Source organism: Mirounga leonina, unplaced genomic scaffold (genome assembly GCF_011800145.1).
Source record: "Mirounga leonina isolate KUSES-001 unplaced genomic scaffold, KU_Mleo_1.0 Mir_170, whole genome shotgun sequence".
NCBI classification, from domain to species: Eukaryota; Metazoa; Chordata; class Mammalia; order Carnivora; family Phocidae; genus Mirounga; species Mirounga leonina.
The window spans coordinates 26,279,271-26,298,878 of record NW_023270433.1 but is presented as its reverse complement, the minus strand read 5'-3'; the positions used below and the strand labels follow the sequence as shown (position 1 = coordinate 26,298,878).

The 19,608-nt window shown below is 33.5% G+C and overlaps 1 protein-coding gene across 5 annotated transcripts in view; it reads left to right on the top strand.

Annotated features, from left to right (window-relative positions):
* FSD1L (fibronectin type III and SPRY domain containing 1 like) overlaps positions 1-19,608 on the top strand; it is a 65,111-nt gene that overhangs the window by 22,012 nt on the left and 23,491 nt on the right. For all 5 annotated transcript variants that reach the window (XM_035016162.1, XM_035016161.1, XM_035016160.1 and 2 more), the window contains 4 exons: positions 1,531-1,632; positions 9,860-9,882; positions 14,003-14,124; positions 18,710-18,919. In XM_035016162.1, coding sequence (XP_034872053.1) covers positions 1,531-1,632; positions 9,860-9,882; positions 14,003-14,124; positions 18,710-18,919 — 457 coding nt within the window. The remainder of the gene's footprint in view (positions 1-1,530; positions 1,633-9,859; positions 9,883-14,002; positions 14,125-18,709; positions 18,920-19,608) is intronic.

The following is a 19,608-nucleotide window of genomic DNA, read 5'->3' as shown; positions in this document are numbered from 1 at the left end:
TTTTTTTTAAGATTTTATTTGAGAGAGAGAGAGAGCGTACCCGCAGGGGGAGGGGCAGAGGGAGAGGGAGAAGCAGACTCCCCGCTGAGCAAGGGAGCCCCATATGGGGTTCGATCTCAGGATCCTGAGATCATGACCTGAGCCAAAGGCAGACGCTTAACCAGCTGAGCCACCAGGTGCGCCCATAGCATTTTCTTAGAATAAGATATTTTATCTTAAACTTTGACCTCAGATTGGATTCTTTCACTTTAATAGTTTCTTGAGATACATTGCTTATTTTTTTTGTTATTTTTTACTTTAATATACTACATTAACTTAGTCTCCCCTAGTGATCCTGTGTAGACCATTTGTAGCTACCAGTTTGTTCTCAGTGATTTTGCTTAAACTTTTCATAGAGCTTATACAAATGGGATATTTCAAATGGTGGTTTGTTAATTATTCTTTGGAACTCATAAGAGGAACACTAGGAATAGTAGTATTTTTAGGAAATTGTGGTTAGGTTCTTAGAATAATACATGAAAACCTATCTTAACCCAAAATATGGCAAAATTATTCTCCTTTTCCAGAGATATAACACATTCAGAAACCAATAAAATGAGCCATAGTTTATCCTTAGTGCTGATCTTAAGGGATACCTAAGTAGATTTGAATATGGAATAGATAGTAGTAAATAGATACTAACATTCTGAAGAAGAACCTTGGGTACATTAAAAAACTTAGAAATAGATCTGTTTCTTTGTTTAAAGGTATCACTAACAATATTTTTGCACGACTGGGCTTAGTTTTAGACCACAGATGATAGAGTGACAGAGAACTGAATAAGAAAGACGACTGGTACATGAAATTAATACATCACTCTAACAGGGCACATCACTGTAACAGTTACCATCTTTTGTTCCTCTTTATTCTTTTTGAAATCTTGGCACTTGCATTTGTGATTCCTATGTTATCCAGTTTTGGAAACTATAAATTAGCATTTATGGTAGTATGTATTACTTGAGTAATATGATGAATGGAGTACTAAAATTGTGCTCAACTGTATGTACCTGTAACTTGATTCATAAACTTTAGTTTAAGTTGTTAAATATCATCAAGAAACCTAGTCTTCATTTATAGAGGATGTTTTCTGCAGATGGATTATTTTGATATTTTAATTTAAATTGTTGATAGTTAAAAAAAATAAATTGTTGATGGATTTCTGACAGCCCTGACTGAGAAAAATCTGTAAGTAAATTTGACCTGAACTATTTATAATTGCTTTATTTTATGTTGTGTTTTTAAATGATGACTGTATCTGTATCTGTATGCAGTTAAGCTATTTTGGACAAATTATGGAAAGATGTTAAGTACAATATAAAGGACAGTTAAAATTTGTTACATATATGACTAGTGAATATGTTATTTTAATAGCTCCCTAAAATATTTTTTAAGTTTTTGCTATTAAAATTGTAAGTTCATTATAACAGTATATATTTAAGGTTCTCATGGAAATAGGAAATTTTATTTTAAAGATTTGTTATTGTTTTTTAGAGTCAGCTCAGTCAATGTAATAATGCCTTGGAGAACTCGGAAGAACTACTAGAATTTGCAACACGGTCACTAGATATAAAGGAACCTGAAGAATTTTCAAAGGTATAAAAAAACCAGCCAAAAAACCTAAACTAACCACTTAAATAGGAGAACCTTATTTTAAAAAACGATGTTTTCCCTTTCAGTTTTGGATTTATTAAGTCATTTCTAATAAAAAAAGTCTTTGTATTTCTTAAGTAAAATGCTATCTATTCATTTATTACAAAGTGGACACTTGGATGTATGTGTCTTTAGGGTCATGAACAAATTATTTAATTTCTCTTTAATGCTTTATTCAGATGAATCAAGTTATTTTCCTTTTCAGTTACATCCCAATTATTGGTCATTTATTTTAAGGGTACTTGTGTATTTTAGCTGAGTCATACCTTTGTTATAAATGTTTCATGACTAAGGAAAGAAGATTAATATTGCTATTAACATTCTTAAAAATCTAGTTTTATATTCCTTTCCTTCTTTGAGCTGATTGGGAAAACATCACTTGATGCATATGAGCACTGTAACCTAGTGAAGTTTGCTATTAAATTTATTATTAAATGTCCCACTGTTTAGTGTAATTGTTTGAATGTTTTATTAAAATATGAAAATGTAGGTTCTTTTTGAAGGGTATGTTTGGTATGAAGTATAAACAGTAGAATAATAAGACTGGTAATGTTTTAAGCTAAATCCTGGTATTTAAGAGATTCTGAATTCTAGATTCTAATTTTTATTTTAACTAGAGTCATTTTTAAATGATTACCAAATTATCAAATCAAATCTCTATTTGATGTAGAATATATTAAAAAATGGTGTGAGAGAAGTGGCAGCTTGAGCTATATAATTAGGAAAATATATATTGTGTAGTAGTCTTAGCAAGATAAGATATTTGAGTTTGATATTAATTTCTTGGTCTTTGTGGACTATGTAGTGAATTTCATTAGTCTTAGAAAGGTGGCTTTATAATCCATTTGAGTTCATCTAATACTTTCATTTCATGATTTTTCTGTGAACTTGAAGGTAGAAAAATCTTCCTTGAGAAGGTAACATTTGGTGGCTTACATCCCTGCATTCTGAAAATGAATTTTAAAAATTGGTGCCTTTTAATGAAATGAACCAAAACAAAAGTTCTTTTGCTACAAATCCGTGAACTAATTAATCCTTGAATTTAGAGGTAGATTGTAAGTAGGTTCATCTTTGCACTTGGTAGGACTTGCTATATATAGGAATTATGAGGAAAATGTATCATACTTTAAGTACTTTAGAATATAGTTATCCATCACCTGTTCAGAGGACTTTTATGGGATAACCTCAAATATCTGGAACATAGCCAAAAAAAACAAAAAGTAAAAAATGTCTTGAATCATCAAAATTAGTGTCATAGAGTTTATGGGCAGGAATTCATTTTCTTTTTTCATGATAGTTTCTCAGAATCTAGTGACTATTATATACATGGTGCTACTAAATTTTTAGTTTTTTCTTTAGTTTCCTTGTCGTTAACAGAGTCCCCTTCTAGTGGAGTGGGGCAGCTGTTAATGACAGGCATAATCATAGCAGCAAGAATTAACTGTTGAGAGCCTGAGAGTGAGGAAGAAGACAGGAAAACCATAAAACATGGACAGAAGTACTCAAAAACAACTTGAATCCAATTGCATTTAAGTAGGGATTGATGCTCAGAAAAACTGTGATCAAGTTTGTTTCTCCCAAGTTTCCCTTTCTATTATTTTCAGACCTCTCCCCTTCCTCTCAAAGGCTACTGTTTTCTCTTTCCTTTGTCCTTTCCCACTTTGTTAAAACTTTTTCCCAGCTGATTGTAAATTGTAAAGGTTCTGATAAAATAAATTACATTGTGGTTTAAACATATTTTCTCAGTGTTCCATGTTGCTTCTTATTTTATATTTTTGGTTTTCCAGCATTTTGTAGTACTGCTTAATAGCTTAAACCGTTTGGAAATGTGGTGAAATAAATTGTCAGTGTTACCTACCTAGAAATTGGAGTTTATTGTTCAAGAAAAATGCTTAACTGGGAGTTGTTTACAATTATTTTCTTAATATATCCACATAGTATCCAAATAATGGTTTGATTCCAAGTCAAAAGCCAAGATCCCTTGTTTCGCCAGGTGCATGGACTATAGGCTTGCCTCAAAGACCAAATTGCTGACAGAATAGGGAAGATGACTTTGAAGATTAATTATTGGAATTTGAAGAATAATTATCTAGTATGTTGTTAGATATTTGGAAAAAGAAATTCTTTTAAGGTGTACTGTTTATGAATATCCCATATTAAAGTGATTAAATCAGATTAATATGAACAGTTCATGGGCACAAAAAAAGCATAGGCTAAAATCCAGTCCATGAGTCTTTTTAGACTTCATTATCTTCAAAAAGAGTACTTTAAATACTGATATTTAAATGATCACGTTGCAGTACCTCAGCATGAGAATTGAATATGAAGCTATGCTGTTTACTAGTATTAGACAATCTGAAAATGAGTAAAAATGGCACAGATGGGAAAGGATTTTGGAACATACTTTCAGTAATTTTTTAAAATTTGGCATTACAAATTGGTTTTATTTTCACTATTTTTTTTAATTGTTAGAAGTTTGGTTGATAGTAAATATATGAAGAAGGATCACCAGCATATGAAATTTGGATCACTTGCTTTATTTCTGGATGGACAAGTAGCCAAAACCCCACCAAACCTGGCTTCTCTGCTAATAACTGGCCTGCAGAGCATTACTTGGATCGTTTGACAAAATTAATATTTCTATTCTCCCACCCCTGAATTTAGAACTTGAATTCTACTTAGGAAAAGAGCTGAGTCTGTGGGGCAATTTCCAAGTCACTAAGCATCCACTTCCTCACTGTCTCGCCACACATAACCCAATTGTCAGACTAGAAGGGAGTGAATGGTTACCTGTACATGGAGCCTTCAGTGGAATAAAAAGTACAGAGTGGGGTGAAAGGGGAACAGTGTCTTCTGACTTGATCACAAATGAAAAGGGAGAATGGATTTTGTGTATTTTCCACTTCAGACTCACAGTCACTCGCCACTGGCATATTGTCCAGTCAGTGTCATCCTCTGACCACTGGGAGGGAGGAGCAGACGAGGGGTAGAAGCTCACTATGTTTTCAAGGGAGGAGGTGTTGGCAGAAGTGCTTTCTGTGGGTTGAAGTCAGGAATGCTGAGAGAGGAGAGGACCTTCACTGAAAGCATGCATGTTTCAGTTATGAAGGCAGTTTAAAAACAAATGTAAATATTTGTTAAGAGTAGCCCAGACTAATTTTTCACCTTTATTTCATTTGTGGGTGTTTATGTCTTACAGAAATATAGTTTCCTATTATATAAGTATGCTTAGTCATAGAACAGATGTATGCAGTACTGTATTAAAAGTTTATTTCAAGTTGTTTACTATAGCTTTCTGAAGACTAAAATGATCATAGTTTTTGAAAAGTAGTTCTTTATATAAACAGGTAAATATATAGAAAATATAAAACTTTTAACATACGGAATCAACTGCTTTGCAGTGTTTTTTTGTTTTGTTTTGTTTTTAAAGCTGGTATTTTTGCCAAAAGGAAAATAGCATTTTGAAGCTATCTCTTTTTCACTTTCTCTTACGTCCCTTTCATTTCCCAAGTCATTCCTTAATACAGTATCTTGGGGGTGAGGGTAGGATTCTCAATTATGTATTGTAAAAAATACTGGGAAAGTATTGTATGTTTGCCCCTTAGTCATTTTCAGTTTGTCTCAAGGAAACATTACAAAAATTTCTATCCCAAATCTAGTAGGAAAATCTGAAGTATAAAACTATGTGAACATACAGACAAGACTTGAAAAGTTTCTCAGTGTTGTGTGGCATTCAAAGTGTTAGTAGGAACTCTATTGGGCTTAACTGCAAATTAAAATAAAGACAGATTCTGTCAGGCAAATGCCAGTTTTGAAATCTAGTTTTTGCTAGATTCATCATTTTGACAGTGTGAGTGTTTTTTTCTCTGTTGTTATTCAGAAACAGATATACAGTTGGTTCTTAAACAACATGGGGATTATGCGCACTGACCTCCATGTAGTTTAAAATCCGTGTGTGACTTTTGACTCACCCAAAACTTAACTATTCATAGCCTACTTTTGACGAGAAGACTTACCTATAACATAGTCGATTAACGCATATTTTGTGTTATATGTATTATATGCTGCATTCTTACAATAAAGCTAGAGAAAATAAAATATTACTAAGAAAATCATAAGGAAAAGAAAATACATTTACAACACTGTGCGGTAAAAATCCTGGGCATATAAGTGGACCCACGCAGTTCAAACCTGTGTTGTTCAAGGGTCAACTATATTATTTTTCTTGCTTTTTATTAATACTCTGATTTTAACTAACTTTTCCCTTGCGGCCTCTTCATTTCAGCCTATATTTCAGAGAATTAGATTGTTAAAATGCTTAATTTATTTTGGATAAATTTTAAAAGTTGCTGTGTGCAAATAAGATGGCTTAGGATGGACTTTTAGAGTTTGAAGATACTTTAGTGCTCATCACTTTATAGATGAGATAACTGAATCCTAAAAGAGTTAAGTGACTTGCTGGTTAGTGTTGTATGAAACTCAGATCTCTTAAGCCTTGGTCTCATGCTCCATATTTTTTGCTGAGTTTTAGAACTTTTGCTTTGGGGAGAAATTTGGAAATCTCAAATTTTGTTCTTTTTGGGTAAATGATTCATTGAGTACAATACGGAAGATCTAAAACTTCTTTATTTTATTATTATTCCCATTTTAACTATTTAGAAAATACTATTCGGTTAGCTGCTCCACAGTAGAGTTATTTTAGGGTACTTTGCATCTAACATCTTTCTATAAAAGGAGAAAAATCGGGCACCTGGGTGGCTCAGTTGGTTAAGCGTCTGCCTTCAGCTCAGGTCATGATCCCAGGGTCCTGGGATCGAGTTCCACATCAGGCTCCCTGCTCAGCGGGGAGTCTGCTTCTCCCTCTGCCTGCCGCTCCCCCTGCTTGTGCTCTCTCTGTGTCAAATAAATAAATATTTAAAAAAAGAAAAGAAAAGAAAAATGATGGTATCAAGAAGAAATATAGAAACAATAAGATCTTAACCTTTAGAGTGCTTGCTAAATTCATGGAAGAAAATAGTTTCTATATCTACTTAGAGGAGATTAAAAACAAGAGAGATTGGGAAAAGATCTGGCTTAAATTCTTTATACTTTATTGGTAATTATGAAGAACCATTTGTGAATACTCCTACTTGTACTCTTATTACAGGAAGTTTGGTCTGAGGTGACAGATTCCTAAAACTGATAAAGGATCAGAATTGTAAGATTTATTTTGAAAACATTTAGAGAGATGGAGGAAGGGAATGAGAGAGAAAGACGCCATCTCTGAATAAAGAGAAATGAAGTGTTGGCAAACAAGATTTCAGTAGAAGATTGAAATAGAAATAGTGAATAAAATTGAAATTGAAAATAGTGATATTGAGCAGGGTAATATAGCTAATGTTTCTTGAAGGCTTTCAAATAATATACAGTAGCATTACCCCAAAATCTAAAGATTCAACTGAGACCTGTTCATAACTCACTAAGTGGAATTATATAGATGCAAATAAATATGTTAGAGATAGAGCAGTGGTAAATTCTGGAATCATTTGGTACTTGGTAAACAGAGATGTTTAATTGACAAAAACGCATCACTCTTGAAATTGAAACTTAGAGGAATCAAGCAATACAGTAATGTGTATCTTTTGGATAGATTTCTACTTTGGGAGAAGAAATTCCAGAAAAAAATTAAACAATTTATTTTCCAATTTAAGATGTTTCTTAAAATTGGGCCCTTTTAGAGAAGTATCTTCAGAATTTGAGACTTTCTGCCCTTTTATCATTGCACAGAATAACTTTTTCAACCCCTTCTGCATTTACACAGTGTATATACTGTTAAATTCGAACCTAAATGAAAGAGGAACCACTGAGTCTTCAGTTTGATCACTTGGGTATGTTTATATATAAATGCACAAGACAACAATTTTTCCAACATTATTTGGCTTTTCATCTGCTCCTTTTCTGGTTTGTCACAAGCAGCCTAGTACATTAAATGATAAGAAAGCTTTACATGCATGTGCACACTTGTACACAGACACACTAAAAAATGGCACCTTACTAAGTTAAGTAATACTAGACACAAAATTGAATCATTATGGTCAGTTTAAAAGACAGTATTGGGGGTGCCTGTCTGGCTCAGTCAGTAGAGCATGTGATTCTTAATCTCAGGGTCATGAGTTTGAGCCCCACATTGGGTGTAGAGATCACTTTTAAAAAATTGTAAGGAAATTAAACATATATAGTGTATAATGTTCTTGAAAGATGAAAGAAAATCTCTGTTAAAAAAAAGACAGTTATGGTCTTCATATTGTTGGGTTCTTTGAGAGTGATTGGTAAGTAACATTCTTCTAACCAAGTTCTAAACCAGTTAGGAAATAAGATAAAGCAATAAAGCTGATAAGAGGCCAAATACTAATCAAATGATATTGGAGAATTTAGCTTATATCAGTGGGCAAGCGTTCTAATATTAATCCTAGAGTTAGTCAAACTTGCCCACTTAGGTGTGGTCAATACAAGGGTACGTCAGCTCTGTGTATGTGTGTGAGAGCCTGTTTCTGTGAAACTTCCTACGTAGAGGGAGAGAACAGAATATATGTTCTCTGTAGACAAGCAAGCTGCCAGAAAGAGGGAAAAAGAGCTGAGCTACTTATTTCTAGTTTCTCCTTTCAAATCATAATCAGATTAAGTCCTTTCACCTCACCCAGAGAAATGAAGGAATAGAAGAGGCTAAAGGAGTAATGCTAGTGGCACTTCTCCATAGGTAAAGAAACACCAAGAGCAGAGGAGTTTCCTTTTTCTCTCCCCTGACATTTATATTAAAATCTTTGGTTATAAATCTAGCTGTAATGACAATTTTTAAAAATGAGTGTAATTGACTTTCCTAACATTTCTTATTCCTAGTACCAAAGTAGTGTTATGACTTAAGACCCATATTAATGCCACCAAATTGGGTTGTTTGCTGTAGAATGTGGAGCTTGGAAAGGATCTGTAGAAACAGTAAGGACTAAAATTTCTTAATAAAGGAAAGAGAATGATTAGTATACAGGTCTCACAATTGATTATGGTAGTGTTGGAAATGTGTCATATGCTGATCTCCTAAATGTCAGTTCTGGTTTTTTGTGTAGAAAGGTACTCAGATCAGAATATTTTAGGATGGGTATAAAAATGACCAATACCAAATAAGAACAAGATTAGAACTGAAGAAGAGAGGCAATAGAAACATTGTTAAATCTAATAATTATTAATATTACCATGTGCCAAGGTTTATGCTAGGCCTAGGTAGGGTGTAGAGCAAAACAGCCATGTTTTATGCTGGATGCGTTGTTAATTATAGTGGTTAGTTTGGGGGAAAAAAGCTTTTGTTGAATATATTATATATAAATGTGGAGGGGACGGCGGGTTTTGTGTGTATTTTTCATTGTTTTTCTGTATACTGTACAGCACCAAGTGATAACTATGCCCTTTCCTAAACTTCTGCTAGCATTCTCAAAAAAAAAAAAAAGATATCTCATGCCGAGTAGGTTTAAGTTAGCAGCTTCTATGAAGTCATCTCAGGGAAATACCTTATTGCCAGAAGTATTTCTCTGGTTTCTCCTTGTCTGAATTTTTGTCATTATAACTTTATTCTTTGGGGTAAAGGATTGAAGAACTGCAGCCCAGTTTTATATGTTAGCAGGCAAGCTCTCAAAATGCAAAGTCTTTGCCCAGGGAAGGCATATAGAGAAAACTTGGAACAACCATGATGAAGTGGTGAAAGAGATCATTGAAGAAAAATTGGAGAGCAGATTTAAAATGTATAAGAAAACTATTAGGTTGCATAGAAATGTGTGCCCCATGAAGGAGATTGATTGTTCTAGTTGAGTGTCAGACTGAATTGGAAGTGGAGGTATATTTTGATGATCTTAAGGTAAGGAAAAATGTGTATAGTCATCTGGAATTAGTTTGAAGTGTTCAATTTTCCTCCTTTTGAGGTGATTTATATGGGGTCTGGATTTTTTTTTTTAAACTATAGTTCTAACATCACATTATGTAAGCTGATGTGAACTGTACAGATTTCCTGTAATTCATGTTTTGGTGACTGTGAACTAATCTATTCCAGGGTTTATATCCTAACTTTTCTTGCATGTCACTGCCATTGAAACTTGCATGAAAAGCACTAACTGCCTTCTTTCTCTTCTCCCTGATTTGCTCCAAGGCTGCCAGACAGATCAAGGATAGGTATGGTATAAAACCTATGTTTTTATATAAGTATCAATATTGAAGTCAGAAATGAAATTCAAGAACAGTTTCTTATTAGACTTTCATTGGTTAAAATGAAAATACCTAATGGCCATGTACAAAAAAAGAAAATCTCTTTTGCATATCTTCTGGAATAAACAATGTATCAGCAAGATTTTTTTAAAAACATAGTTGTGGACAATTATGTACTCCCAAAAGAATTTCATTTCTGGTATAATATAGTTAGTTTTAGTATAGTTCTTAATTAGCTATGAATGGATAGAGACCCATTTTGGATAATTAAAAAATACGTAGTCCTGGAATGTGTTTTTTTGTTGTTCACAAATTTTATAAGTATGTCTTATTTTCTGAGAAGTCATAGCATTTTTAATAGTCCTTAAGAGCTAAAGCTCCCCTGTTTGACTGCTCTCCTGTTTAACACCTTTGTATTCTCATTCCATCCTGTTCCTGGTGCCATCTCTTCTGTTTCTCATGCCACTACTGTCTAACGTGTGGGAAGAGAAAATGAAAGAAAATGATGAGACTGTCTTAAAAGGTCTTTCTCATTGGTAGAGCCAGGATTAAGAAAGGTAATTTAGTATTTGCACTAATGAAAACACCAAAGGGCCAGAAGAGCTGCTGGCAGTTCTGGATTGAGTTACCCCAGAGGGGATAGTTTTGATGTTCCTGGCTAATCACTGAGCTTTGACTGTAGTGAGATTATCACTTAAGGTTTCTTCCTTTGAGGATTATGAGATTCTCTGAAAGGCATAGCTCTTCAAAGCACCACTCTGAATCCTAGATTAAATTATTTATTCTTCATCAGGTAATTCACAAAATTATTCATCATAGATTGTGTGAAAACCAGTGTGTCTATTGTTAATTTTGGCTGAAGTCTTCAATTCTGTTTTTCTGATGGTCTTTTGTTTGACTGGAGCCAAGATTCACATGGCAGTTATAGCACTCTTAGCACAAAAACTAATTTTTATGCAGTTTTGGTATATTTTATATCAGGGAGTGGTTAAAGACATGGATCATCTTATCAGTCCTAGATGTAGAAAGGTGATTATGAGAGTTTGAAGGTGAAAAGTATTGGCTGTATGAGGAGTGGATGCTAGTAGGTAGGTCAGTTTTTTGGATAAGGTATAATTGGGTTGTTGTCTGCTGGAATTTGCTACATGTAATCCATCTTTCACTGTGGTTAGATTATTCTTCTGTTTAGCCACTTACTCCACTAAGTCTTGCTATGGTCTCTGATTTTCTGGATTAGAAGTCATTTCCTAATCAGGCTTTGGCCTATCCAAGGACTTTGCGAGGACCCTTGCAAGATCTTCTCTTGTCCTCTCCTAGGAATCTGTATGGTTCTGTGCTTCCAAGAATCCTATCCTTACCCCTGACATCTTTCTCTATCCAGATTTGTTTGTCAGAATTTAATGATGAATTTTCATGGTTGAACGCAAAGCTTCAGTGAAGCTTGACTTCTTTGCCTCTTCTAAGCCCATTTCTTGGCTTGATTTCGTCAATTTCCAGGTGATAGCAGGAGTCAGGGTTCCTTTTCTCTGTCAGCGCAAACTCCCCCCCCCAAAAAAAATTATACATTATTTATTTTGGCTACCCATGAAATTTTTACTTACTGACCAAGAACACTTCTGGGTCTTGGCTTAATTTTTTAAACTTGATTTTTAACTTCAAAATGTCCAGGTTTCTCTGATATATATGTATTACATATATATTAATATTAGGTACTCTCCGAGGAAACAGGCTTCTAGAATTCCATAATTGCCATTTATGATATAAAAATAATTTAAATATATAGTCATAGTAAAATAATTTTTACTAAGGGAAGAAAGGATCATTCCCTTATATTGAGGGCAGAAGTGGAATTTTAAGGAGGAGTGTGTAACACCTGAGCAGGGAATCAAATATATAAAAATGAAAGCATCTGTGAGAACTGAATATTTATCATTTGTTGTGATAGAAGTTATGCAGGAAAAACAGTGGGAATGACAGGAAAAACTAAGCAACTACAATGAAAAGATAATAGCAGATCTCTGTAACTTTACAAATCACTGGTATGTATTTACGGATGCTTTTAGTAATGTTGGAAGATGACTAGTTGAGGTTTGTTGTGGACTTACGGTTCTTGAAAGAAAAGGGTCATGAAAAGGTGAGTCAAGTTAGATACTTTGAGGAAATTGAAAGTGTTCATATGTTTTGCAGTTATTTTTTCTTTGTAAAAAGGAAACTAAGGGGGAAAGGATCTTTGTATTCAGCTGTACTATAGGAAATAAACCAAGAAAGTCAAGGTGAATGAAAACATTCCTAACCATATGGATCCTGTAATGTTAGAGAATTATCTATGGATTTTAGGTTGATTTGGGCTTTCAGGCACAATTATCTAAATATTCAGTTTAAAAATAAAAAATTCAGCCTTTTGAAAGATTATAGCATTGTTGTACATCTAAGTTGGTTTATGGAGACTGAAATTTTCATTGACTAGAAAATAAAGGTCATTCTTGTTTTTTAGGTTTTGATAGACCTTTCTAATGCACTTTTGGAGGACATTCTTTTTCTTTGAGGCCACAGTGATTAAAATGAAGTTTTATAGATAAAGTTTCAGATTTAAATTCCCTGAAACACTTTCAGATATTTTTTTCCAACAGGTCTCAACAAACATTTAAATAGGTTTAGAAGTATCCAAGTAGGTTCAAACCCATTCATTGATTCCGTGGTCATTTACTAAGTACCTATCTGAATCTAGCTCTTTAAAAAGTCTTCAAATCGGAAGATACTTGGGACTTTAAAGAACAAAGTAAGACTTAGCCTTTGTTCCTAACTATATAATCTGAAATTTAATCATTGAGAACCAACAGCTTAAAGTAATGTGTGTGAAATATTCAGCATTATGCTTGACTTTCAGTGAGTTCACTTCCCCATAAGTTGTATTTCACTATAGCAGGTTCTTCTTGATCAGTAGATCAGCTGTTGTTGACTCGTTGTTATTAATAAAGTGATTACTTTCCTAGTTTTAAAGTGAAATAAAATAACTGAATACAACAACAGCTTGATGTTTTTTATCCCAAAATAACTGAATATAGCAATAAGTTTAATATCTTTCATACCACGTATCCCTGGGTAGATTAGGCAGATCTGAATGACTAAGCCTGGTATTCCCTTTGTTCCTCAGCTCTATTTACTACTCCCAAATTGTGTACTAGCAGGACAACATCCATGAATAGTACTTTTGTATCATTCTTTGACCAAAGATATTAATATCACAAAGATATTTGTGATAACTTCTGGGAATTTACTGTAATATGAAAAATTGAAATTTGAGATAAAATGACAAATTATTTGAATACGAGAATTTCTTTTAATCTCCAGTTTTCATTGACAGAACAGTTCCCCATACTTTGGGTAAAATGAGGTCTGGTATGGCTTCTTTCTTTTTGGGGGGGGTTCCTTTTGTTGTTTTTTATACCACATTCATCTATTAAATATTTGTTGAACTATTATTTCCATGGCATATGGTTTCAAAAGGCTGTTTCTCCTTGTATCCTTCCATGTAGGTGATGTCGATATATCAGGGTGACACCTACTAGCATGGTATTCAAAATAGTGATTTCACTTCTCTCCTTTCTCATCCATGCACTATCTTTAGCAGCTACCAGGCTGTACAGTATTTGGTCAGGCTACTTTTACTCTTAATTGAAGATACATGGAGTAGCTGTGACTACTAAGGAGAATATACAGTTCGTCATTTGGCATATGAAAAGGAGTGAGGTTGGCATCAGGAAGTCAGTGAGATTGAGTGTACAGAGGTTCAGATACCTATTGGGTCTGTTAATGATGATCTATATGGGATATTTTCTCTTGTGATATTTTTGTGTGTAATTTTATAAAACTGCCTGAAGGAAAGTTGCTTTGTCTAAATTTAAAAACATTTTACAGTTTAGTTAATTTTCAAAAGACTAAGAACAAATTTCTTTTTAGCTTTGTTACCTTTGTTATAGTTTCTGAAATCACTAAAGTGAAATGACTTTTGTCTTTTCATTTATAAATTAAATATGGTATACTCCCCATTCTTTTATTTTTAAAAGTATGTTTGTGTTTACCGTAGAGTAACAATGGCTTCAGCCTTTCGCCTTTCTTTGAAACCAAAGGTCAGTGACAACATGACTCATTTAATGGTGGATTTTTCTCAGGAAAGACAGATGCTGCAAACTTTGAAGTTTTTGCCAGGTAAGTATATACATATATTAACATATAAAGTGTTTTTGTTTTTGTTTTTGTAATGAACTTTGAAATGTAAATACTGAGTATAGTGTGGGTTTTTTCCTTCATTCAGCTAAGGAATAATTAAATTTGCTAGTCTTTAGTTTTAGAGAATTATTTTACTGGTAGTAAAAATTCCATTTTTGAGAATCCCATTAAAGGGATATCTTTTATTATTAGTTTTGCAGAGAGAAGCAATATGTCATGATGGTTAACAGTGGGTTTGGGGCCAGACTTGGACTTGAATCCTGGCTGCCAGTTACTTGCTGTGAACCTTGAACAAATTATTTAACTTTGTTTCATTTTCTTCATCTTTAAAATGTGATGTTACTCTTCAACGGTTTGTATAAGGATTAAATGAATTGAAACCTCTAAGTCACTTGAAAATAGTACTTGGCACATACTTAACACTCAGTGCATGTTAGTTGCTGTCATTACTAGTATAGTTGTGGTTGTTGACTCAGATGGACTTTTATTTCCAGTAATAATATGTTAATATTGGTTTATTAGAGTATTAGTATGAGGATATTCCAGTAGCCAAAACCATTTGAAATTGAGTCCCAAATTATTTTCCACGTGTGTGAGAGAGCCAACTAAGTACCTTTTGTTGGTATTTTCTTTTTAGCTAACATGAAGTAATGGTCTTAGGTTGATAGCTAAAACAGTTTGGACATGGTGATTTGAGGGATCAGGTACTTTTTTACTTATTTACAGATGCTTTTTACTTACAGGTTCTAGTTAGAACTGGCTTTAACTTTTGGAGGTTAGCTGTTTTTCAATAGAGAATGTTGTTCAAATGAAACCATTCTCTGAATATTTGGTCAGGGACTTTAAAATATGATTGTAAAGACAGGTTAGTAGTCATGAAACTATAATGGAACTAATGAGGGTAGTATAAGTGAAGTATTAACTTGTGTGGTACAGGTCAGAAGTTCTAGAGGAGTTTATGGAAGGAAAAGATGAGAGAAGGAACCATAGGTGTAGACTAGAGGAAGAAGGTATACTTGTCAGTGGATATCTACCTATAAATTGGCCTTTCGGAATTACTATTATATTGTAGTTCACACTACTTCTAAATTCAGAAGGAGAGTCAGGAGTGGTGGATTGTGAATATACACATGAGTATTATTATTTTGATTTTAAAAAAAAACTAAAAAGCAATCTTCTCACCATTACTTTCTTTCTCTTGGATTTTCTGTGATGGCTTAATAGACCAAGGCCATGTTTATTATATAGTCAAGTAGATTGCATGCACAGTTAGGATATCTTCTTTTGGGAAACTGTTAAGACATTCTAAAGCAATGAGGTATAATAAAAACAAATCCTTTTGTGGAGGAGTTTCGTCTGAAAGGAAAAATATAATAGGTTGTGAAAATTTATGAAAGATGAACTCCTATCACTAATTTTTTATTCTGCTATAGCATAAGAATTTTCCATAAGACGGAGTCAGATTAACTTAGAAAAATGAGTACCTTTATCCTTTAATAATCCATTCCATAAACACCACAAAAATCAAAACTCTACACTGTATTATGTATAGTAACAGGAGTTGTAGACTTAACTTGAGTCTGAAAGATGGAAGTGATGATGATGGATGGTAATAACTACAGTCATTTTCTTCTACTCTAAGCTATTTTTTATACATTGAAACTTAAGAATTTATATCCTTCTCCTCTCTGAGCTTCTACAGCTGAGAAGAGAAACATGTCTGTGGCAAGGTTGATGTCACTTGTCCTTTCACATTCACATGCGGAGAATATCAAATTCTTGAGCCAGTTTCCACACTATTGCCAGTTAAGTGTTACTTTATGGAAATTGCTTTCTATTCTCATTTTCAAAGAGAGTTCTGCATTCCTAAGTAATATTTTATGTTACAAGTGTACACCACCTTTCATCTTCCCCTGAAGTTCTCTCCCTCATTTGATGAACGCTTCTCTTACTTCTGTATAGAATCTTGGGTGAACTTTCCACATATTAGACCCAAGTAAACCTTAATTTGATATACCAGTCTTAAATTATCTAAATTTTCTTTCTCCTCCCAACTATCACCACTTTCTTGGATTTTTTTTTTTTTTTTCCATTTTTACCTTAGTTACCACTTCAGCAGTTTGTTCTCTTTTGCGGACCATTATTCATAAGAAAGAAGTATCTACTTTCCAGTATATTCTTACAGGAATGGCAGCTGAATTAAGAGGTAGACAGTGGAGTGTTAGCTGGGCCTGCTTACAAATTAAATGATTCTTGTTTTCTCTTAGCCTCTTGGAACTTTAAGTACAGGTTTTTGACTCAGCAAAATTATGAAATTGCTACATGCCATATGCCTTTACATTTCCTCACATGTAGGCAGTGCAGAGCATATTAAGTTCATAAATGCCTGTGGTTTATCCCCTTGGCAATGAATAGTAATCTGTATCACTTACGTTTCAATAATAGAGATTAATTGTCCCATTTTTCTCCCTTCCTCCTTTTGTTACTAGTTAGGCTTGAAGATGTAAAATTTACATTAAATTCTTTTCATCTTGGTTTTTTTTTTTTTTTAAAGAGCTTGGTGGAGCCTGATGCTAGGCTATGGGGCTTGAACTCATGACTCTGAGATCAAGACCAGGGCTGAGATTAAGAGTCAGACGCTTAGTTTACTGAGCCACGCAGGCGCACCAACGACTCATCTTGGTCTTGATTATTTTATCTAAGATGTAAAATACTTGGTTTACTTTATTATTTGTTAAGTTCCACATTGGTTTGCATTTTAACTTCTGTATATAATTCTTTTGTTGTCATCGTTTTTAAAAATTAATACTTTGTGGGGTGCCTTGATTCTCGATTTCGGCTCAGGTCAGATTTCAGTGTCCTGAGATCGAGCCCCGCATCAGGCTCTGCACCAGGCATGGAGTCTGCTTGAGATTCTCTCTCTCCTTTTCTCTCTGCTCCTCCCCACTGTGTGCGCACGTGCACACACACACACACACACACACATGCTCTCTTTCTCTCAAAATAAATAAATCTTAAAAAAATTAATACTTTGTTTTTTAGAACAGGTTTAGGTTTATGGAAAATTGAGTAGATTGTACAGAGACTTACCATATATCCCTTCTCCCCCAAATACAGTTTACCCTATCATTAAATTCTTGCATTAGTGTGGCACATTTGTTGTAATTGATGAACCAATATTGATACATTATTATTAACTGAAGCTCTTAGTTTACATTAGGGTTCATTTTTTGTGTTATACAGTTCTTTGGGTTTTGACAAATGTATTATATCACGTATCCACCATGACATCATACAGAATAGTTTCACTGCTCTAAAATTCCCCTCTACTCTGCCTGTACATCCCTTGTATCCTGCAGCCTTGCTATAATGGCTTGTTAGTTCCAGGAATTTTTTTTTTTCCTTGATTCTTCAGATTTTCTACATTGACATTGATGCCATCAGTGAGCAAAGGAGCTTTTATTTCTTCCTTCCAAATCTGTATACCTTTTACTTCCTTTTCTCATCTTATTGCATTTAGCGAGAACTTCCATGGAGTACAGTGTTGAATATGAGTGGTGAAGGGAGACTTGCCTTAGAAGAAAAGTATCTAGTTTCTTAATATTAAGTATAATGTTAACGGTAGCTTTTTTGCAAATGTTCTTTATCAAGTAAAGTTCTTCTGTGTTTTGGTTCGCTGAGTTTTTGTCATGAGTGTCAAATATTTTTTCTCTGTTGATAAGATCATGTGATTTTTCTTCTAATGTGATCAATTACATTAATTGATTTAGAATGTTAAACCAGCCCTGTATACTTGGAATAAGTCCTTTAAAAACTTTTTTTAGTGACAGAATGTTTAACTACAATATCTGCAGTTTCACACATTTTAGACACATCTATGTCACTGGAGGACCATGTTCTTCAATTAAGTCTCTTGTTTTGCAAATGGAACATCTGTTGATGTTGAGGAGCTATGGAAAATCTCTTCCATGGAAAAGAAATGAATTACTGTTCATAGATGTTAGTTATGGCTCATTTACCCTGGTTAATTTTAATGACTCATAGAACTCTTTGCAGAAACATCTAAAAATCCTAAAGTATTTTTGGGGGTATGGGGAGTTCATTTTTGTTTAGTGATGAGAAATTACAATTCTTTTATAAATAAGATTTTAAAAATACATTGAAACTATCTTAAATTACTTTAATCATTGGATTCAAAGCAAAGTTTTCTATTTTGTTTTCAGTGATTTAATATATATTCTACAGCTGTTTGAAGTAGCAGATTAAGAAGTATGTGTTGAGAAATAACAAGTTATTCTTGATTCTTTATCTTTGGCATGTTTGAATTGCTTTTTGCCAACTAGGATTTTAATAAACTTTGAATAAGTATATAAAAAAACTTGAAACATGAATTTTTAAGTGGAACTTTGAAAAATAGTTATTTTGCATTTATTAGGTTACCCTTTCTCTTAGCCTCATTCAGTTGTACCATTCAAAAGCAACATGAAAAGCAGTTTGAATGACAAACATAAATATTGGATTATTACTATAATAAATGAAATGAACCTTTTTTTTTTTTCTTCAGTCCCTAAAGCTCCAGAGATAGATCCAGTAGAGTGTTTGGTGGCTGACAATTCTGTAACAGTAGCTTGGAGAATGCCAGAAGAAGATAATAAGATAGATCATTTTATACTGGAACATCGGAAAACTAATTTTGATGGACTTCCACGTGTAAAGGATGAACGATGCTGGGAAGTAATCGATAATATTAAGGGTACCGAGTATACACTATCAGGTAAAAGGACTGCATTTCATGAATCTCATTCTCAGAAAGTAAATGTAATTGTGAAAAATATTTTGAGTTACTTTAAAAGATTAAGTTTCTTTAGCCACACTGACTTTCCCTATAATTCCTTATAGAAGTAAGTTTCTCTTAAAATATCAGGAAAACTTTCATTTTAATTACTTCTGGATATTTGTAATCTGGTAAAACAATGTATGTAAAACAAACATGAAGGGGTGTTCTGGAAACAATATTTCAGAATAACATTTAATTTTAACCTTGGTTTTCTAAGAATAAAAAATCTGTCAATTTTCTTGGTGTACATACTACCCTACATTTCAGTGGTACCATGAATACTGTTGCTTTTACCTTTTTATGATTACCTTCACAGTAATACTTAAGGGCCGTGACTTGGTATTAGAAATTTGTGTTAGCCTTTTAAAAGTCTTTAAAAAGGTATTTACACACACACACAAAAGGTATTTCCACATATAGGGGACTTTGGGTATTTGAAATGGACAGATGTTTCCAGAGTTCTTCAACACTTCTTATGCATGAGCAGTAACATTACCATTATTGAGCACTTACTGTTTGTCAGGAGTTGGGCTGAAGTGTATTACACAACACATCTCATTTAATCTTTATAATTATGAGGTTGGTTTTATGATTTCTATTTTGCAGATACAAAAACTGCCTGTCGA